General features: G+C 41.3%; 2 protein-coding genes across 4 annotated transcripts in view; one reads left to right on the top strand and one right to left on the bottom strand.

The window, feature by feature from the left end:
• Nucleotides 1-6,006, top strand: part of ndrg1a (N-myc downstream regulated 1a) — a 17,026-nt gene extending 11,020 nt beyond the window's left edge. For both annotated transcript variants that reach the window (XM_089023639.1, XM_089023640.1), the window contains 9 exons: nucleotides 642-728; nucleotides 813-869; nucleotides 955-1,058; nucleotides 1,158-1,214; nucleotides 1,294-1,345; nucleotides 2,238-2,285; nucleotides 2,608-2,643; nucleotides 3,072-3,123; nucleotides 4,185-6,006. In XM_089023639.1, coding sequence (XP_088879765.1) covers nucleotides 642-728; nucleotides 813-869; nucleotides 955-1,058; nucleotides 1,158-1,214; nucleotides 1,294-1,345; nucleotides 2,238-2,285; nucleotides 2,608-2,643; nucleotides 3,072-3,123; nucleotides 4,185-4,429 — 738 coding nt within the window. In that variant the 3' untranslated portion in view covers nucleotides 4,430-6,006. The remainder of the gene's footprint in view (nucleotides 1-641; nucleotides 729-812; nucleotides 870-954; nucleotides 1,059-1,157; nucleotides 1,215-1,293; nucleotides 1,346-2,237; nucleotides 2,286-2,607; nucleotides 2,644-3,071; nucleotides 3,124-4,184) is intronic.
• Nucleotides 5,832-22,531, bottom strand: ccn4a (cellular communication network factor 4a). 2 transcript variants are annotated; one of them, XM_089023642.1, is made up of 5 exons: nucleotides 22,411-22,531; nucleotides 9,420-9,705; nucleotides 9,079-9,333; nucleotides 8,232-8,425; nucleotides 5,832-7,562 (listed from the first exon to the last, which is right to left on the bottom strand). In XM_089023642.1, the coding sequence occupies exons 2-5, from the start codon at nucleotides 9,679-9,681 to the stop codon at nucleotides 7,263-7,265; spliced, it is 1,011 nt and encodes a 336-aa protein (XP_088879768.1). In that variant the 5' UTR covers nucleotides 9,682-9,705; nucleotides 22,411-22,531; the 3' UTR covers nucleotides 5,832-7,262. The 2 variants fall into 2 exon arrangements, with proteins under 2 accessions (XP_088879768.1, XP_088879767.1); XM_089023641.1 differs by lacking the exon at nucleotides 22,411-22,531 and adding an exon at nucleotides 10,792-11,079.

The raw sequence follows: 22,531 nt of genomic DNA, 5'->3' as shown, positions 1-22,531 counted from the left end.
GTGCACCAAACCCACCCCCCCCAAAAAAAAAAAAAATATATATATACATATATTTTTGCCATCATAACCCTACGATATCTCTCTAACCTTCCAATGTCCACCATTGCCCACAAGACGCATTGAAGTGATTGTCAAGTTGGCTACCTAGCTAGCTATGTATTCGCAATATATTAGCTATCTATTCGCTATCTATTCGCTAGCTAGCTTGCTTTCTATTTGAGTTACTTCCGGGTTGAGTGAACGCTGGCGCGTGTGGCTGCCACTGCTCACCCGTATAAAAAAATATCCTGTGACTGTAAAGTGTCCTTGAGAGTTTTGAAAGCCGCTTATGAATGAAATGTATTATTATTATCAAGTCATGAAAAAATATTTGTCGCCTGTTGCTAGGCAGTATTTACAGAAGCAGTGCCTCATTTGACTGTTATGCAAAATGTACACATTTTGATGGGGGGGGGGGGGTGATGAACCCATAACCAACATATTTCTGTCACTATTTGTCAAATATGGTTCGCAGAATTTGTAGATATGATCGACCAAAAAAAAAAAAAAAATCAACTTCTATTATTAATCATCAAGGAAACAAAAACAATCATAAGACTGCGATCAATGTATGGACATAATCAATGTTCTGCTTGCGGCAGCTTGATTATCCAAAAATGGTGGAAGGTCTGGTGCTCATCAACATCAACCCGTGCGCCGAGGGTTGGATGGATTGGGCGGCGCACAAGGTAACAAAAGTGCAATTTAAATCCGCAAAATATGAATATATGAATTCATAAATGTCGTGATATGAAAGACTTTTAAATTTTTAGATCAGCGGCTGGACCCACGCCTTGCCTGACCTGGTCATCAGTCACCTTTTCGGAAAGGTTAGCCTGCGTCATTGCTAGCTAGTCTTTGTTCGCGCGACTGGCGGCTAACGAATGTTCCCGATGCTAAATGCTAATCCCGCAGGAGGAGATCCAGCACAACCAGGACATGGTGGCTACGTACCGCCATCACGTGATGAAGGACATGAACCCGTTCAACCTGCAGCTCTTCATCAAGGCCTATGAAAGGTGAAAGGTCACGGTCCCTTTGACGGTGACTGGGAAATTAGGCTTTTGGTATTCCAATGGATTTTAATGCTTTTTTTGGTGTGTCTTTTTTTTTTTAAGTCGAAGGGACCTGGATATCGAGAGGCCAGTGCCGGGCAGCAACGTCAGAACCCTAAAGTGAGTCGACGCCGATTGGGTTTTTCCCATTTGTTTGATCTCGGCCCCCTACTTATTCATGTGTGACCTTTGAACCCAGGTGTCCTACCCTTCTGGTGGTAGGTGACAACTCGCCTGCTGTGGACGCTGTGGTGAGGAAGACACTAAAACTAAATGACACAAATGCTTGAAACCCTCATTTGAAATTTGTAAACTGGAGAGAAACCCTAATTTAAAGGACAACCGACGCCTCCGGACAAGTTGTGTCCATAATTTGTAAAATGACTTCAAATGACTTCGACTGAGCGTATTTGACAAAGATTCCACCGCATATAGCTCTATTTTACCTTTTAAGACTTGCGCTGAATATTCAGGAAGTCTTGTTTTCCAGTTGATGACGATCCCTGACGTGACGTCACTGAAGGAACGCCCCTGACCGAGAAAGCGACACACAATGCATTTTGGGTACTTTGATTGATCTGAAAACTTTGTGTTGATGGCGAAATTAGAAGGAAAACACATAAATAACGCCATGGTGAATTGTTCTGTGTTGCACCAAGACTACTATTTGATACTAGTTGACACAAATTCCCAGCTGACAAATCAGCCCATTTCCAACGGAGCTTGGGCGCCATTTTGTCCATTTTCTGGGACGCTACATCATGGAGTCCAGATGGCTCGAATTGATATGGGAGGGCTCCTTTAATCGATTGCAAACATTTATGCTTTCCTCTTCAGAACTATTTGAATCATATTCATAACTGGATGAGTAACAAGAAAGCATGTTCACGAACAAGGGGGCGGGACCTTCTGAAACCGGCCATTTCCGTTTTCATTTTAAAGTCGTTTTTGGTCACTTTAACTCATTTTTATTGTTGTTTTGCATTTGACTAAAAAGATCATACTGCGCGTTTTGGGTATTTTAGATGCTATAAAACGTTATTCTGATGTCAGTTAGGATACAAAAAAAATGGTGTCGGTTGTCCTTTAAAATCCTACTTTGAAAACCTGAACCTGTCTCAAAAGTCAACTTTTGGTTTGCAGGTGGAATGCAACACCAAACTGGACCCCACAAAAGCAACCCTGCTTAAGGTGCGAGCCTACAGCTAGTTGTGATTGTCACAGATTCAACACTACTTGTGCACGTGTGTGTGCGTGTGTGTGTGTGTATATTCACCTAGTGACACATTAACCAGCGTCTGTGCTCAATCTGCCTCGACTGACCTACTTGCCGGTGACCTGTGGCCTGGCCCGTATGGCCGCTGGCCAAAATGTTGGCCGTGTGCATGTCGGCCAAAGCTGATGTGACATTTAACGGCGCGTTGTTAGCGATCTAACTGCCTATTTAAAGAAAAACATGCCTTGAAGTTGATCATCAATCAGCATTGTGACCATTTATTTACTTTCCATGCAGATGGCCGACTGTGGAGGCATGCCCCAGATTGACCAGGTTTGCATGACTTCACGTTTTGATTCATAGATTTAGAAAATTCGATGAAATAAATACGAAAGGGGAGATATTAGCATAACGATGCTTTGGCGACCTCTGTTAGGAAATTGGCGGTACTGCATGTTAAAGTCGAAGCTGATACTGACACGAAAAACACTCAAAATATGATTAACGTAGTGAGAATAGTGATACAATATAAAGAGTAATCAGGTTTTAGTGATAAGTGATAAAAATGTATTTTGTAATCGATTAACATTGACAAATTAAGTGCGTGAATCACACACACATCGATTCACAAGCTAGTTTTCAAGCATTTTTTTTTAAATTCAAATCTTAAAAGCTAATTTATTCATCCATTTATAACATGAATACATCTTAGTCATTGAATAAATCATGTGAATACATTTTGTATTTTTGTTTGTGTACAGCCCGGCAAGCTGACAGAGGCGTTCAAGTACTTCATTCAAGGAATGGGATACAGTAAGTCCAAATTGCTTTTTTTTTTTCCTCCCCTAGTACACGACTGCCCCCTTGTGGCCACATTGGGCTTAGCACTTGCCACATATGCTAAGTCTCCATTCGGAAGCTGATATTAAATCAAACCCTATCGAACATCGGTGTCAAAGTAAAGGCCCGGGGGCCGACATATCATTACATTCGGCCCGCGATAGCTAATCTAGCGTGTTAAGCGCCATGATGCTGAACCAAAATTTCTATATTTCCAATGTAAGCCACAATAACATTTGGCATTATTTTGAAAAATTAGTTATTCATCAATTTGTTGTGCGCTCTATATGTAATATGTGGAGGGGATTAAACATTCTAATTGCTTCCCCAAATTCATAACAAGAGGAAAGCGGCAAAAAAAAAAATAGTTTGACACCCTTGCTCTAGAATCATATCAATCATAAAATCTGGCGAATTTTTATTTCAAAAAAAAAATTGCAAAATTATGCTGCATGTGGAACTGTCGCGGCTTGGAATTGAAGCGGATTTATGTGGGACAGGAGATGTGAGGCAATCTCTTTTCGTCAATGGATACTACAGCTGCGTGTTTGCTTTCAACATTTAGCATGTAGTCGATGTGCACATTCCACCAAGATGTCCCTGATCCACTGGTGAAAAGACGCTTTGATACTCTCCTCTTTCATCTAGAACTGCTTCATGTAACAAAAAGGGTACAGAAAGTGCTTAAGAATAGATGACTCTATGTGTCTTTGTGTTATTTAGTTTTTTTTGTTCGACTTCAAGATGGCGCCGCGACAGTGGCTGCCTTTCCAGCAGCTCCTGTATTTTGTTTTTCAACTTCTTTCTTTCCTTTGATAACTTTGCTGCTGTGAAATGTAAATTTCTCCACTGTCAGACTAATAAAGGCAAATCCGAATCCAAAATCCTAACAGGAAAGGCCGAGCAACACACGCCCTCTAGCACAATTTCTACCAATCGGCGGATGAGAAGAATCAATTCTGGACATTTTATTGGCTACATCATCTCATAATGTACCAAAAATATAGCTAATAGCTATTTTCAATTTGTTGCAGTGCCGGCGGCGAGCATGACCCGCCTGGTGCGCTCTCGCACAGCCTCGGGTTCCAGCGTGACATCTTTCGAGGGCTCGCGCTCTCGCTCGCACACCCACGATGGCAACCGCTCTCGCTCGCACACCAACGAAGGCCCACGCTCACGTTCCCATACGGCTGACCACCAACGGGGCCAAGTCCCCACGCCGGACGCCGCCCCCGTTGTGGACCAGGGTCATCTCAAGGCCCCTGAAGTGTCCTGTTAAATTAGCAAAAAAGTCTCTAACCACCCGCCCCCCTACCCCCTTTTTATTTTTAGTTTTTGCTACACCACTGTCAAATTTTCAAAAAACAGGATTCAGAAGGTTGGACCTGTTCTTTCTTTTGGGTCTGATAATGTAGTGTGACGGGGAATCGCTAGGTGGCGACAGACATCATAATTTGTCCATTTGTTTTTTGGTGTGGACCAAACAGACGTTTTCACCATATACAGTAAAGTCTCGTTATATCAATATCGGTTATATCGATAGTACTGCTTATTACGATACTATTTCTATGAACGCAAGGAGAAAATTTACATGCCCGCAGGATCGGATATATCGATAGTCCGGTTATATCGATATTTTTTCCGACTCCCGAGAATATCGATATAACGAGACTTTACTGTATATAAAATCAACTCTACTCGTTTTTACATGTTAGTGGGGCAGTGTGACACTTGCCCCCGGAAGTGGAATTTTCACCACGAGGATCAAATTTCTGTGGGTATGAATTAAAATTCTGCTGTGGAAATTGGAACACCTTTCCTCATATGCAAAAACTTACCACTGGTAGGATGGAATTTCTGAGGAATGATGAAAAAAAAATATGTAGCCACATTTTGGCTTGTATAAAATCTTCTTTGCCAGGCAGAATTTGTAGGGATTCTTTTTTTTTCGCCACCAACCAAAGGGGCATTTACTTGGCCTCGTTGGGCAGTGATACCCTTGCCCCATGCAAAATTTTAACTGCCAGGCAAAATTTACACACACACACATTCCTGTTTCATCGGTTTTGTGAGGTCCGCATAACTCCAGATAAGGATTGAGGACCACCGGCCAAAAGGTCCTCACTTGTCAAAAATGTCCTCACTACGCAGGGTATAAAATGTTTGTGGTCCTCACAAGACTAGCCATACAAACACACACACTATCCCTCCCTTTACTCTTGTTGCCCTTGTGGACCACGTCAAACTAAAGGCAAATTTTTCTTTGTCTGTATTTTTGAACCATAGTAGGAAGTTTTAATCAGTGCTTTGGAATCTAGAGATGATGTAGAATGTGTGTGTGATGGGGTCGGGGGTCACTACAGGGGTCAAAGAGCGAAGAGGAATGTTGTGCATTCTTATTGATCTCTTCCTATTTTTTTGTTTGTTTCCAGACTGACAGCTTTGCTTCATTCTCTCAATTGTATAACTTTCTTTCCGCTCCAGAAACTTTTTTTTTAAAGATGAAAAGCATACAGGATTAAGGGACATACTTGTGTTTTACTTTTTCAAAACTCAAACCACTAAATCAAAAACGCTTTATTAACAACGCCGGTAGATAAAACGTCGAACTGTGACAGTTTTATACGATTTTTCTTTTCAGTACAATCAGGCAAAACAAAACAGTGCTTGTACGAGATGTGAACGATTTTTTTTTGGTCGTCATTCGCGAGAACAGTGTCGAACTTCTCTTTGACTAGCACTACTTTGGCGAAAAGTTTGCTTTTGTAGGTGCTTGTTTGGCTGCTTTGTAAAGATCCTGGCGCTAGAACCGCATAACAGTTTGTATTTATTGAGGAAAGAAATGACCTAACTCATCTTTTCGTGTCGTTTTTTTTTCGTTGTGGGGGGTGCTTTCACTTGAATGTTGTCGCAAACATTTTTGTTCAAAAGATAACGAAACAATAAAATGGACAATTTGCAAGTAAATTAGCGAGAAAGACAGACAGAGAAATAGACAGACAGGTTAAATACGGCGTCACATTATAGAAAGGGAACAAAATAAAGCACTTACTCAATTTGGCGTCCCCCAGAAGACTGTTTGAGCCGCACCACATCGACGACAATGTTGACGTTAGCCTGTGACTGTAAAGTGTCCTTGAGAGTTTTGAAAGACGCTTAGAAATGAAATGTATTGTTATTATTATTATTAAGATCTTCGCTTGGCAATCAGCAGAAAGTTGTACATATTCAGAGCTCAAACGCACGTAGGTTAAAACGCGCATGCGCAGCCGAGCACACACAGGTGAGTGCACATACTCATCATGCCCTCCCCCTAAAAACACACAAGCCTGAAATACTTTTTAAAAATTATATATTTTGGAATTTTTCAAAAAAAGTGTATTAACTAATTACCAATACCATCGCGACCAAAAAAAAACAAAAACAAAAACAAGAACAAATAGAGTTGTGGTAGCAAGCACTGATCCCACAAAAATAAATAAATGGATAACTAGCGAGCGAGCTAGCTAGATAGCTAGCGAGCTAGATAAACAGGCGCCTAAAATATATATTTTTAATTATATATTTTGGAAATTTTCATAAGAATAAAAAAATATCACCATTTATTTCTGTAATGATTGTAAAAATAAAAAGGAGGTTTACATTGTTTTTAACACGTCCAAGTCCTGTAAATGGTTTCAAATATAAAAATATGCATGCACTAAAAATTTATTAGATTTTGTGTGTACTGCTATATTATTGTAAGAATGCTAGATGCCTCTTACTTTTTAAAATACTGCACAATATATTCTGTTTAATTTTTTGAGAGTGTTTTAAAGCGATATGACAACACTAAAACGGCAAGTAAAGAACTGAATAAAAAATCTTTACAAATGATGGGAATTTATTATTGTCATGTTCAATGAGGGGTTAATATACACACACACACACACACAACACACACACACACACCTGACCCAGTAAGTCCCTTTTTATTTATTTTTTTAATTGTTTTTGGGTGGAAATATATATGACTTCATTATTTACATCTTTCCAAAAGGAAAAAAAAAGAAGTGTGACAAACACAAAAAAATGAACTATGAATGGGACCATAACAAAGGGGCGTGGCCTAGTTAGTTCATAACTTCCGGGTATCCGTAATAATTCTCCAGATCGGCGAAAATATCATTTGGGTTCTTGCAGCTGAGGTTGCAGAAGCAGGCCTGCACCCACATCATCTTCCATGACAGGGTGGATCCATCAGGACACATAAAATCCACGTCCACTGTCTTGGACTTGTACGGGATGCAGCAACGCTCGTCCGTGCATACGCCGCAGAACTTTGGGTGGTACTGCTTGATGCTGGTGCAGCCCGAGATGCTCATGTTGGACGGGCGTTCTTCGCGGTACACGTTCAAGCACTTTTTGCCTGTCTGTGGACCACAACGAGGATTGACAAGCGTATCGGTCGAAATGTCATCACGATGTGAATTACAGTGATACCTTGGCTTACAAACTTAATTGGTTCCCAGACAGAGTGTGTAAGGGGAAAAGTGTGTATCCCAAAATTTAATTTCCCAAAGGAAACCATTAAAATGAGAATAATGCGTTCCCAGGTCCCCATAAAACATCATTTTCTACTTTCTACGCCTTAAAACTACACAAAATAGACCTTATTTTATGTATAATAAATGTGCTATGGTATTATAATGAAATAAATAAACTGTACTGTATAATAAAGTGCTTTTATTGACCTTTGTGATGGTCGTTGATGGCTTGATGTAATGGAGTGGCCACTTTCCTCAGCATTAAACACTTGATAAGAGGAACGTAACTTTCTTCTTTCACCATCTTGAGGAATGATCCCTTACTAGGTACTTTCCCTGTGATAATTTTATCTAGTTCCTCATCAATTGTGTTCTGTAACATTCAAGTACAAGTAACATTCGTAAACCGAAAAGTTCGTAAGCCAAGGGATTCGTAAACCGAGGTATTCACTGTCGTTGGAAAGAAGGAAGTTGACCACAGAGGGGGAGCATGGAAGGAACGTTGGGTGAGTAAGAGAGCGAGGAAAGAAGGATGGACTGATCCGGTATTTGTACCTTGATGTGCTTGGCGATTTCGACGTCGCACGGCCTGAGGGTGCACAGTCGCGACTCCTTGACTAGCTCGCAGCGCGAGTTGGCGTTGGACACGCGTAGAGACAAGCCCCGCCCACACGTCTTGGAACAGGGACTCCACGACGTGGTCTGGCTTACGCAGTTCTTGTGCCAGCTACTCAGCTCAGCCGGGGCCCCTGAGGAGGAGCATTTCGGCATTTGCTAAGTCATCGCTTTGATAAAAGTAGTGCTTCGGCGCCATCTTGTGGTGTCTTGATTTTATAATGTATGTCAAGAAAATAAAGCACAGCCATCTGCTGGGCAACTATGGGATAGCATCGGTGAAAAGGTTTCTTCAGCCGTCATCTATACTTCTTTGAAGGTGTCGGACATTTTGCTTCTTAAGCGAACTAAAGTCTTACTGGTAGTATCGGCCCTATATGTATCTCCCTACTGTCCAGACATGGTGGTGCCAGACACTGCTATGATAGGTCCTTGCTCTCAGGTTGGGGGGAGCAGAGGACTCATCCCTGCGGCTCCACTGATCGCTTCTATTGTCCTGACTAACGACTGGCCTGATTGCCCAATTTGCCCTGGTAAATTGGGCAATCAGGCCAGTCGTTAGTTAGATATATATATATAGGGCCGAAACTACCAGTAAGACTTTAGTTTGCTGACAAAGTTTCTTGGATATGAAGCGAAACGTCCGCCACCTTCAAAGAAGTACAGATGACGACTGAAGAAACCTTTTCGTCGATGGACCACTCCTGTACCACTGAGAGCTTACACAGACGTATGGGATGGCAGTTCTAAACAAATGTAAACAGCAGCATTTACGCATTCCACTTACCCTCCACGGCGTGCCTGGGCGCCGCTTTGCGTCCCCTCCGGGTCTCGTCGCAGATCCACTCCTCGCAGCATTGTCCCGGTACCTTGACCCGCCGCGGGTTTTGGCACCAGAGCCGCGGCGGCTTGGATTGGGTGCAAAGCGGCACGCAGCCGATGGCCCCGTTGACGCACAGGCATTGGTATTTGCAGCTGGGTTGAAAACTTTGGCCGTTACGGTAAATGACGCCGTCGTGTTCGCAGCCGGTGCCCAACATGTCTGCCAGGTGGGCGGGGTCAGGGGTTACACGGATGACGGAGAATCTTCACATGCACGTGGCAGAAGGTCACGGATGCGACACTTACATGCGCACAAGCCCTTTTCGTACCTCGGCTTGTCCGAGCTGTAGTCGCAGTACAGCCCCTTGTGGTGGTCGCAGGTGTCCGCCTCGTTGCACACCTCGCCCACCTGCCGGGCGCAGGCCTTGCAGCAACCGCAGCCGTCCAAGAGGAGGCTGACGCCCGGCGGGCAGGCGGGCGGCACGGCGGGACACTCGCAAGGCCACCGGCAGTACCGCGTCGGGGTGAAGAAGGGCTCCGCGGTCGGCGAGGTGACCGCCGCAGGCATGGCGGTGGAATTTTGGGAGGACGCCTGTTGGGATGAGGAGGTTGGGAAAAACGCTAGACTCACGACGGCAGAATGTGATACAAATCCAATCCAGCGTGACAGGCGACATTGTCATTATGTTCCATCCGGAGTGTCAAAAGCACCAAAATGTACGTCGGTGTGACAGTCAGTGGCAGTTGGGCCCAAGAAGGTCAGTTATTTATTTTTTTTACAAATGTCAAATTGTAATAAATAGAAATAAAAATATGAGCGTCCTGCCTCAGCACGTTTCATCTGAACTTTATGCCGCCTGAAGTTTATGTGACTGATGGATGACTTCCTGCGTTTGGTTGCCAAAACTAAAGCGTCACTCAAAAAAACGTTTTTTTTGGGGGGGGGGGGTGGAGAAACACAGTTGCCTCATAAAAAAATTGGAAGAAATGTAGTATGTAAAAAATATAAAATACATATAAATACTGTATAAACACACACACATATACTATATACACACATATATACTGTATACATATACATATATACACATGTATTCACATATACTGTATACACATATACACACACACACATATACATACACACACACATATATACATACACACATATATATATATATATACATACACACACACACACATACATAGATGGAGATGGATATACATATATATACATATCTTTACATATACAGTAAAGTCTCGTTATATCGATATTCAAGGGAGTCCGAAAAAATATCGATATAACCGGGACTATCGATATATCCGACCCTGTTTGCATGTAATTTTCTCCGTGCGTGCATAGAAATAGTATCGATATAACTGGGACTATCGATATATCCGATATCGATATAACGAGACTTTACTGTATATACATACAGTACGAATAAACAATTCAATTTGAAGGGCAGAATTCGTGGGACGCAGTGACCCTAAAGGCCACACGAGGGCGCCAAAGTCGACTTCATCGTCTGCCAAAATCCACGTTTGAGGGCTTCTTTCTCCTCATGTCGTTTGAATTCTTTTTCGGCTTCATTCACGACATATTTTTAAGCCTTTGCTATTGAAATAAGGGCAAGGGGATAAAAAAAAATATGTCAACGACTAAAATACGAGATGGTACCTGTCGAATCCCAACTGCAGTGAGAATCCACAAGAGGAGCCAACTCATCCCTGGCAAGCAGCCTCACGTGCATCCACTCCAAAGAAATGAAGAAATGTTCAGGTGCTCCTCATGCTCCTCCGCGCGGCGCGGCGCAGCTTTGGGCACGTACGCGGCGCATCTTGCCGCCGGCGTGGTGACGTCTCCGACCTTGAAACCAGCAAGTGAGCCAGCGAGCGAGCGAGCGCAGCGCAAGTGTGAAAAGTCCACGATGACGTCGACAAGCTTTAACATGTGGACTTTTTTTGCCCGTGCCGCTTGGCTTCCACTTTACAGCTCCTCCTCTTCTTCCTCCTCCGAAAAAAAAAAAACAAAAAACTGCTCCTCAGACAAGGTCAGCCTGTCCATTCCCCAACAAACATTTCTCCTTGTTTCTTCTTCCAACATGTTCTTCCTCTTCCCTTTTATTGTCTTGCTCATGTTTGCCTCAGGATTTCCCGATCTGGCTTAATGGTTCGAGTCCCTGTCCACCTCTTCCACCCGGGTCACCACCTCTTCCCTTTGGTCTTATTCAGGTTCTCCATGTCCATGAAGCATAAAATTATGTATGCAACTAACATCAAAAAGCTGCCCTCATTACAAGCTCAGATAACTCCAGACCTATATGACTTAGGAATTAACTCTTTTTGTCTGATGAAAGAAGACAGTCTAAAGTTTCTCACTCTGGATTTAACGTTTATGTAGTCCTAAATAAAACTCCAAAAAGTAAAAAAGTTAATACATACGATTTTTATTCCGGATTAAGGAATTTCCGTTTGACAGAATTCCTTATGAGAGAAGACTTATGACAGTCTAGCAAGCTAGCTACCTGTCTTTTAGCTATCGTTTAGCTATCCAGCTAGCTATCGTTTAGCTATCTAGCTAGCTGCCGTTTAGATATCTAGCTAGCTATCGTTTAGCTATCTAGCTAGCTATCATTTAGCTATCTCGCTAGCTATCGTTTAGCTATCTAGCTAGGTATTAGCGACTGTATCCTGTGACTGTAAAGTGACCATCAGGGTTTTGAAAGGCGCTTATAAATGAAATGTATTATTATAAAACCCAGAATTCAATAAATGCGTAACTATGGTGGTTGTAATCGTTTAATTAAAAAAATCAACAACGAAATGAGGAAACCGCCATAATTAATAAAACGCGGAGTAAAAAAAAACATTCCAGCTATGTGCCGCACACATGCGCAACAGCAATCCAGGATGTCATCCAGATCCAAGCCCGTAAACCCCTTTTTTTCCCGCCCATCTCGTTTCAGTTTTGTTTGGACCGATGTCATATCTCCACCACCTTCTGGATGAAATTAGCAACGGCACGAAACTCTGCAGGCGACAAGACGAGTCCATTGCTCATAAATAGTTAGCAAGCCGTAGCGTGCCCCCCGTTGGGTCTTTTCTGTCATTTAGCTAATGCCATATAGCTAATAAATAGCCAGCTACATAGTTAGCTAGCAAGACAGACAGCCAATAGATAGCAAATAGATAGATAGCTAAGAGCTATATAGCTAGTTAGCCAGCTCGGCAGCTATATAGCCAATAGATAGCCAGCTAGACAGCCGGCTATCCAGCAAGAAAAGCAAATAGAGAGCAAATAGCTAGCTAGCAAGATGGTCCCAAAGGGAAATTAGCTCGCTAACGGTTCCTTTTTTTCATCCGCAGCACTCGTGTTGGCTTCACGTCAAGGAGCAAGTGAGGTAAAGGCCACAAAACGTCGCCCGCTGGACGCGTCGCCCCAATTTTAAGTGTTTTGAGCCTGGCGAAACCTGCCTAGCAACAACGGGGTCACACAAAACAATGGGAGCAAATGTGGTGATAAAACGGGCACTGTTATGGACGAACGCTGACTTCATTTAGCGCAATTTCTTGTTGTAATTTGGCTTTGAAGTTGCAAAGTGCGATTCTGGAGATTTTTTTTAGCTCGGTGAAAAGATCACGTGAAGGCCTCTGAGGTCCAGCTGCCTTGTTTTTGAACATATGTAATTATAGAGTTGCTTTATATAGATAGATGCGGTTTCGGGCTCACGGATGGGCGGCAACAAAAAAAAAAAGACAACATTGGAGTTGCGTGAAGTGTCAGAAGCAATTCAATGCGCGTGTTGCCTGACAATTCTCTGGAAACAGAACGTAAGTCTCATAACGGACAGGAAGTTCTTTGGAAATGACACCATTTCTTTGTTTCCTAACAGACATCAGAAAAACGTTTGATAGCATGTAAAATACCCAAAACAGGCAGGCTGATATTTTTAGTCAAACGCAAAACACCAATAAAAATGAGTTAAAGTGTCCCAAAACTACTTCAAAATGACCTTGGAGATGGAGAGTTTCAGAAGGTCCCGCCCCCTTATTCGTGACGTCACGCCAAGACGTCTTGCATTGCTTGTGAATCAAAACAAGGGCTTCAGATTGGGAGAAGATGCTTTCTTGTTACTCATCCAGTTATGAATATGATTCAAATAGTTCTGAAGAGGAAAGCATAAATGTTTGCAATCGATTAAAGAAGTCCTTCCGTCTAGACTCCAATGCAGCGCCCAGAAAATGCCAAAAATGGACAAAAACCCTGGCTACAGTCAACACATTTTTGCACATCGTCTGGCAGTGAATGAGTTAAGGATAAAGCGCATCAAAAAATGGATGGATGGATAAAAATAAACCGTAGGAAAATAATGACTGGGTAATAGATAATGACGTGGCGATATATGCTCGACTCACATCTGGATGACCCAAGGGGGAGAACACTTTCATTATGGGATGCCTGGCAATGTAACCTGTAGTTACCCGGCCGCTGTGCATAAAAGGTTGGCACGATTCCCTTCCTTGAGGTCATGAAGGTTGGGGGGGGGGGGGGGTGATTGAGTGCACAGGTGGCCCCCTTCACAAAAGACTTCCACTCTCGTTACACAAAACACCGGAGGGGATTCCATTCCCAAAATGATTGACCAATGAGTGTCTCTCAATCGTGAAATAACCCACAAGTGACCTTGCGAGCCGGCAGAAGGAGCAGAAGATGCTTTTTGCTGGCTCGGTGGTTTCAAGGTGAAGACATACTGGGACAACAAACACGTCGAGAGACGTAACATAAAAAAAAATACATAAATAAAGCTTAAAGGACAACCGACGCCTCCGGTCAAGTTGTGTCCATAATTTGTAAAATCACTTCAAATGACTTCAAATGAGCGTATTTTACAAAGATTCCACCGCACATAGCTATATTTTACCTTTTAAGACGTGACGTCACGGAGGGTACGCCCCTGACCGAGAAAGCGACACACAATGCATTTTGGGTACTTTGTTTGATCTGAAAACGTCATGTTGATGGCAAAATTAGAAGGAAAACACATAAATAACGTGATGGTCAATCGTTGTGTGTTGCACCACGACTACTATTTGATACTAGTTGACACAAATACCCAGCAGACAAATCAGCCCATTTCCAATGGAGCTTGGGCGCCATCTTGTGCATTTTCTGGGACGCTACATTGGAGTACTGACGGCTCGAATTGATACGGAAGGACTTCTGTAATCAATTGCAAACATGTATGCTTTCCTCTTCGGAACTATTTGAATCGTATTCATAACAAGAAAGCATCTTCTCTGAATGTGAAGCCATTTTTTTGATTCTCGAGCAAGGCAAGACGTCTTGGCGTGACGTCACGAACAAGGGGGCGGGACTTTCTTAAAAATGCCCAATTCGCAGCTTCATTTTTTGCAGTTTTAGCTCACTTGAAGTCAGTTTTATTGGTGTTTTGCATTTGACTAAAAATATCAGCCTGCATTTTAGATGCTATCAAACGTTTTTCTGATGTCAGTTAGGAAACAAAAAAAAAAAAAAAAAAAGGGTGTCGGTTGTCCTTTAATCCGTCCCCCTGCCTGGTTAGTTTTGTGGATTTGCTCGATGCAAGTCAGACTTGCTTCTACTTTTAGATGCTAGCCACGGAAGCGCTAACGACCGGTGGCGCAGCATGAGGAATGTCCATCATTGAGGGAGGAATGAAAGGAGAAAAAAAACAATCCTCATGAGGATGTGGAGAGTTTGTCTTGTTAGAAGAAACAAAAAAAAATCAATCAAAAATAATGTCTTTGGAGTGGGTAATTTGGTCATTCTAGACAAGAGGGTGCAGAAATCAAACGCATCCAGATATCCAAATGTGGCTAACGTCAGCCACAGACTGAAAGCATCTTTCCTTTTTTTGTCCTAAAAACTGCTTACAAACCAATCAAGGGGCGTCTTGACAATTTTTGCTTGCTTGCCGTGAGCAGCGGATCAACAAAAACCACTTTCGCGCAAACCGTAACCAGAAAAAGCAATAAGGTGTCTAACCGCTGTCCCTGAAAGGTTAAAACAAATGGCCTTGCTGGCCTTCGGAGACTTTTAAATAAAGGTGATGGATCATTTTATCCATTCGTAAAAAAACAGACTGTACTAGGGGGAAATTTCTGTTGTTTCCACAAACGTTTTAGCTGTTTGGAACAAAAGCACAAACATGGTGTCTAAATAAAGCCGTGACGTTTGTTTGTGATGATGATGACGACGAGTGGCATCCTGCTGAATTATGAGAAGTACAGATTCGGCATTTTTTTTTCTTTTTAAACTGGATGGGCTCTAAAAGTTAATGGCTTCTTATTTGCAACCTTGTTTTTTTTTACAAGCTGACGTGTTCACGTAAGCGCGAGAGGAGACGGCTCAGCGTTTTATTGATAGAAATAAATAAATAAATAGATGAACCAATGAATCAACAAATATATAAATAAGTGATAAAGAAATGAATAAACAAATGAATTCATAAATAAACAAACAAATAAATAAATAAAGAGTTAATATGTTTTCGTTATATGGGCCTGGAGTTATATGAGCTTGAAATGAGGGTGGATGTTCAAAATGCAAATGCAAAACATACACATTCATTTATATAGCGCTTTAACAACAGCTGAAGCTGGAACAAAGCGCTAACATGGAAAAAGGGACAATGCTGCCCCCTTGTGGAAAAAAAAAACATTGCCAGAGGCCATGGCCAGTGCTTTACCAGCACCCAAGCAACAAAAAACAAAACCCAAACTAATTCGGGAAGGGCGCTCCACGACATATTTTAAACTTGCGAATAAATTCGTGAGTGGCAGTGAACGAGTTAATGGAAGCAATCGGTTTTTTTTTAAAGGTGAATTTCACAGCACTATTGTTGAAAAAAAAAATCCTCCGAAATGTTTAACTTGTTCTGGAGAATATAATGTTGCAAAACGGGGCCCAACGTAGCACTTTATGGGAACGTCGCAACTCGTAAAATAAGACTGGGATTGGTGCTGGGGGAAAAGAGGTTAATATTTTCATTGGAGAAACAAAATGGACTTTGCATTTTATGTTTTTTCTGCTTTTTTTCAATCTCAATAAATCACTCCTACCGACGGTGGAACACTTTCATTTTCCCCCTGGTGATCCTTTCAGAATTATCTTATCATGGAAAAGCCACCAAGCACCACATTAGCACGTTGTCACCCATGAGATGCTAATGCTAGTGGGGGGATTTAGTTCTGAGTGGGGGGAGGACCGAGGTCATATTTTGAAAGAAAACAAACATTTGCATGTGGAACATCTCGGCGCAGCCGAAGAGGAGGGACGGCGAGCTGAAGCAGTTCTGGGAAGACATTACGGACAATATTTGGATCTAATTTTAAAGGACAACCGACATCTCCGGACAAGTTGTGTCCATAATAGGTAAAATGGCTTCAAATGACTTCTAGTGAGCGTATTTTACAAAGATTCCACCGCATAGAGCTATATTTTACCTTTTAAGACTCGCGCTGAATATTCCGGAAGTCCTGTTTTTGAGTTGGTGACGAGTCCGTACGTTACGCCACTGAAGGAACGCCCCTGACCGAAAAAAGGACACATTGCTTCCATCAGCATTTGGCTGTACTTGGCTGGTCTGAAAATTTCGTGTAGCCCCAAAAAAAGAGGCCGAAGAGGGCGCCCAAGCTCCATGTAAGGAATTGTGGAAACGGCTTAATTCTTCACGCGGAGCTTGGTCGCCATTTTCTGCCTCTTTTTTTGGTGATACATTTCCCCCCAATGTTGCCTCGAAATGGCACGGAATACATTCTTTAATCGATTGCAAACATGTATGCTTTCCTCTTCAGAACTATTTGAATCATATTCATAAGTGGATGTGTCACAAGAAAGCATATTATCTGAATCTGAAGCCATTGTTTTGATTCGCGAGCAATGCAAGACGTCTTGGCGTGACGTCACGAACTGGGGGCGGGACTTTCTGAAAATGCCCAATTCGCAGCTCAATTTTTTTTGCAGATTTTGGACACTTTAAGTCATTTTTATTGGTGTTTTGCATTTAAATAAAAATCTAATACTGAGTGTTTTGGGTATTTTAGATGCTCTAAAACGTTTTTCTGATGTCAGTTAGGAAACAAAAAAGTGATGTCGGTTGTCCTTGAAGATCTTTTGATCTCACCCCGAAGAACCAAATGGCTCCAAAAAATAAAAATGTCTTTGGTTGGTCCTGCTCGTGTTTCCTCATCTTCTGTTAAGGTCAGTTTTGAGTCTGAACGAAGCTGGCTTTGATTTTATGTTTATTCAAGTCAGCCTTGTTAAAAAAAAAAGTTATGAGTCAGTAGCCCTGCCCCATGAAAAACGTGGCAAAGGAGAAACAGTTGCGGTGATTAAGGCAAAATTAAGTGATTTAAACAGGCCACGTGAAACCTCTTAAATATATTGAACTGGATGAGGAGGGGGGGGGGGAGTAGCACATGCTAACTCTGCATCCTGCTTGGCTATGTGTACGTTCTTTCCATTACTTTTGGCTTCTCCACTCAACTAGCTGAAGCTTCTCCAAGGGGGGAAATGACACGAGGAAAAATGACCAGCTGGGACCAAACCAGTCTGAAAACGAACAAGGTGGATGATATCGAGACCAGGAGTCGCCAAGTGATGGATGGCGGCGTATCCACACGCCGTGTCGGAACCCATCAGTTTCAAAATGAAAAATAACCAAAAAAAAAACTTGTTCTCTTAGACTTCGCATGCTACCCTAAGAACAGGAAAATGCTCAGCGTCCTATTAAACATAACCAGAAGCAGCTGCATGCACTTGGGGCGCTTTCAATCACGCCCGTGAGCAAGACTGATGCTAACAAAACGCTAGCCAAAAGACGAACAACATCAAAGCGAATTCTAACCAGCAGTGTCCACGTTGACAAAATAAATGGATAGATTAAAAAATATATATATACATATAGACAGAGATCATATATAGTTTAAAAAAAATTCTATATAAATTAATGTATATATAAATAAATGTGCATATATATATATATATATATATATATATATATATATATATATATATATATATATATATATATATATATATATATATATATATATAAATAAATGTGTATATATATATATATATATATATAGAGAGATCAAATATATTAAAAAAAATATCTCTCTATATATATATATATATGAAATATCTCCATATATATGAAATATTTATTTTTTTAAACAATATACTGTATATAAATAATATACAATATATATAAAATATATAATCTATATATTAAAAAAGTATATATATGACCAATATATGTATATATTAATAATATACACACATGCATACATACATAATATACATACAATATTGTTACTATGGTTATTATTATTATGGTGAGTGTTATTTATTATTCTTATGGTTATTATTATTATTATTATTATTATGGTTATTATGATTATTTTTATTATTGTTATTATGGTTGTCATTATTGCTGTTCCAGGTTGAGTGAACGCCGGGTGCGTGTGGCTGCCGCTGCTCACCAGCAGAAAAAATATCCCGTGGCTGTAAAGTGTCCTTGAGAGTTTTGAAAGGTGCTTATAAAGAAAATGTATTATTATTATTAAAATATATAATATCTTGATCAAATATATATTATCAATATATGTATATATTCATATATATATACACAGTATATAACTGGCAAACTGTATCCATGGCAACAAGCAGCTATAACATCAGCCTGGAGCTGAAAGTAGCGTCAGAACACTGCCAACTTCATTTTTACAGCCTCGTCAAATCATGGCTGAAAGAGTTTTTTTTTTTTTTTTTAACGTGCTTTACTTTTCAAGCTTTCAAAACGTTTCAGCCCGAGGCAGAGGAGTGAGTCTGCACCTGATGGAAATACTTCAAGAAGTCGAAAGACACAAAGTAAAAAGTTCTCATCTTGGAGAGGATTTATGCCCAAGTTTGTGATCAATGAAGGATGATTGACTTTGACAAGCCCGAAAAAAAAAAAAAAAGTACTTCCAAATGATTGATGAGTAAGCACTTAATACAGGGGGGACGCTTCAAAACATCGAAAGATTCAAACTAAAGATAAAGCTTTGCTATGTGAACTCTTTGAACAGGTCAACAATGTCATGGATGAGTTCATTGTTGCCACGGCAATGCCATCGCGGCACACGAAAGCACTTTTAAAACGCTTTGCGGCAAGCTGGAGATCAAATCCACAAACTGTTTTCATTTCTCCCGATTGCAAATTTGCAACTACAGTGATACCTTAGCGTACGAACGTAATTGGTTGCCAGACAAAGTGTGTGAGGCGCCAAGTGTGTATCCCAAAAATTAATTTCCCATAGGAAACCATTAAAATGAGAATAATTTGTTCCCAGGTTCCCATAAAACATAATTTTTCAAAGTTTCTAAGCCTTAAAACTACACAAAATATACCTTATTTTATGTATAATAAATATGCTATGCTATTATAATTAAAGAAATAAACTGTATTGTATAATAAAGAGGTTTTATTTACCTTTGCTATGGTCGTTGATGACTTGATGGAATAGAGTGGCCGGTTTCCTCAGCATTAAACACTTGATGAGGAACGTAGCCTGCTTCTTTTACCATCTTGATGAATGATCCCTGCTAGGTGCTTTCTCTGTGATCATTTTATCTAGTTCCTCATCAATTGTGTTCTGTTTAGCTGGCTTGATAGCTTTTTGCATCAAGTGTACAGATGGCTTGTGTGGGTTGTTTGTAGAGACTGATTGATGGGATATTTTAACCTTGCAGTCTACACCTTTAAACCACCCCCCCTCACTGCTGGGTTCTTGACCAATCACGTGGCTTTAACCGAAGACTGGGGGCGGGGAATAGAGGACAAAAACAGTCGGCTGCCATTTTGTTGTTAGAAGAACGGGCGAACGACACATCACTCAATGAGGCACCTCCGTGTGTATCCCGAAAAAAAGTTCATATGCCAAGGTAAAATTTTTTAGTCTGCCTTCCGATTGGCAGCAATTTGCCTTGCAATTTAGCTCGCATTCGACTCGAATGGCTCACGTTGTGCTAAAAAGCATCCCGGTCTTGGCCCGTCATCCTCTATGTGTCATTATCTGGCTCTCCGTGCTCCTGGAGCAGCTCTAAGTGGGGGTTTGGGTGGGGGGGGGGGGGGTCTTCAGGCGAAAAAGAAGCTAAGTGCGGCGGTAGTCGCTGACGTGTAGCTAGCTATGTGTGTGTTTGTGAATGTGTGCGGGCCTGTTGCAGCTGCAGACGCTCCAGCGACGATGGCCTGCCAATGAACCTCCCGGGAAAGGAGCGTTCCAACAGTAAGTCATGAAATGCGGGGAATGTACACAGACTGACAGATACAAACAGAAAACAGAGTATCGAGAAACACTTGAGAACGCGCCGAAAGGAAAAAACAGCGATGCTAATGGCGCTCCTCGAGGAACGCTCAACACTCAAGTCCAATATGGGGTGATTACACCTCCCCCCCATCCCATACAAAATAGCAATAGCACAGCGATGAGCTACTGTACCCGGGCAAGTTGTGTCCATAATTTGTAAAATCACTTCAAATGAGCGTATTTTACAAATATTCCACCGCATATAGCTATATTTTACGTTTTAAGACTCGCACTGAATATTCAGGAAGTCTTGATTTCGAGTTGATGACGATTCCTGACGTGACGTCACTGAAGGAACGCCCCTGACCGAGAAAGCGACACACAATGCATTTTGGGTACTTTGTTTGGTCTGAAAACGTCGTGTTGATCCGTGTTGACATAAATAACGCGTTAATGAATCTTTGGGTGTTGCAACAAGACTACTATTTGATAATAGTTGACACAAATTCCCAGCAGACAAATCAGCTCATTTCCAACGGAGCGTTGACGCCATCTTGTGCATTTTCTGGGACGCTACATTGGAGTCCAAACGCCTCAAAATGAGACTGATGGACTTCTTTAATCGATTGCAAACATTTATGCTTTCCTCTTCAGAACTATTTGAATCATATTCATAACTGGATGAGTACCAAGAAAGCATCTTCTCCGAATCTGAAGCCATTGTTTTGATTCTAGAGCAAGGCAAGACGTCCTGGTGTGACGTCACGAACAAGGGGGCGGGACCTTCTGAAACTCGCCATTTTCAGGGTCATTTTGAAGTAGTTTTGGGACACTAAGTCATTTTTATTGTTGTTTTGCATTTGACTAAAAATATCAGCCTGCGCGTTTTGGGTATTTTAGATGCTATAAAACGTTTTTCTGAGATCAGTTAGCAAACAAAAAATGGTGTCGGTTGTCCTTTCAGGAAAGCTAGCTAAAATTGGATGAGTTTTGCCTATTATAAGAGACACATTACTTTTGACAGAAATTTAAATAAAAAAAGGTCAAACGTAATTTTCCTGATAGCTTTGCCATATTTTTTTTGGTGCCACCATTTTATTTTTTTCACATCAAAACATTGCTGACCATATGCTTTTTGTATTCCAAGACTGATGCAAGATTCTCCCTTTAGGTTACTATTTCCACCCAGTTATTGAATATTTTGTGTTGTGGGAGAGTGATGAGGAGAGGGAAAAAAACGGCAACAGAGCGGCAAAAAACTGACAGCAAAACGTTCCATCTCTGTGGTGGTGGCAAAACGCAGACAGTAAGATTCACGGAAAACTCATTTGGCTCTCAAACTTCCTGATGAAATCAGACCTCTCTGTCTTAATTTTAAGCAAGGAATGAGGATGCCATCATTATGACGCAACCTGTCTCCGACCAAACCCCACCCCTGGGCAGTTATGCCTGGAATGTGATTTAGATTCTATTTCTATATTATATAGAGGTGTAAAAAGTAGCCCCCATTATAAACTAAAGTAGATGTCCAGACACTTGTGTTACAAAAAAAAATAAGAAACTAAATTGAAGTGCTTGATGTAACTCAGTAAAAGTAAAACTGCACAAATTCCGACATGGACAAATTCGTTATCGTCCAAAAAGGAAATTCAGCTATCTGGTTTGAGGAATTTCACTGGCTAGAAATCAACGCGGATGTTAGTTGTATTTGAATGACATCTAGTGGACAATGAGGAAAAAGTGTTTGCATGAAGTAAGGCCGCCTTCTGACGAATTTTTAGTTACATACAGGTAATGGTGCTCAAAGAAAAGGATTAAGGAAACACACAGTTACTATTCAATGGAAACTCTAGTTTGAATAATTAAAAATGATCGGTTGCACCTCCTAAACTGTTAAATTTACCAATAGTCACACTTTGAAGCAAAAACATAGCATCCATTATGATTCCAAAGCACATACCTGGATGAAGGTGCAGGCATAATCAGGCTAAATAGTTCTTGAAACTTGAGGTCAACACTGACCCGGCGGTGTATGTATGGGATATGGTGACTGTTGACACACCACATGAGACATCTTTGCC

Source organism: Hippocampus bargibanti, linkage group LG20, assembly GCF_051943395.1.
Source record: "Hippocampus bargibanti isolate YZ-2025 linkage group LG20, ASM5194339v1, whole genome shotgun sequence".
Taxonomy (NCBI): Eukaryota; Metazoa; Chordata; class Actinopteri; order Syngnathiformes; family Syngnathidae; genus Hippocampus; species Hippocampus bargibanti.
Note: the sequence above shows the minus strand (reverse complement) of the source record. Positions and strands in the feature narration are given on the sequence as shown.

Excerpts from the sequence above, each read along its gene's own strand:
- ccn4a (XM_089023641.1), bottom strand. The coding sequence starts at position 10,839 with ATGAGTTGGCTCCTCTTGTGGATTCTCACTGCAGTTGGGATTCGACAG. Across the intron at positions 9,706-10,791 it reads CTGCAGTTGGGATTCGACAG|GCGTCCTCCCAAAATTCCAC; the intron begins GTACCATCTCGT and ends TCATCCCAACAG. Across the intron at positions 7,563-8,231 it reads AAATCGCCAAGCACATCAAG|ACAGGCAAAAAGTGCTTGAA; the intron begins GTACAAATACCG and ends TGTGGTCCACAG.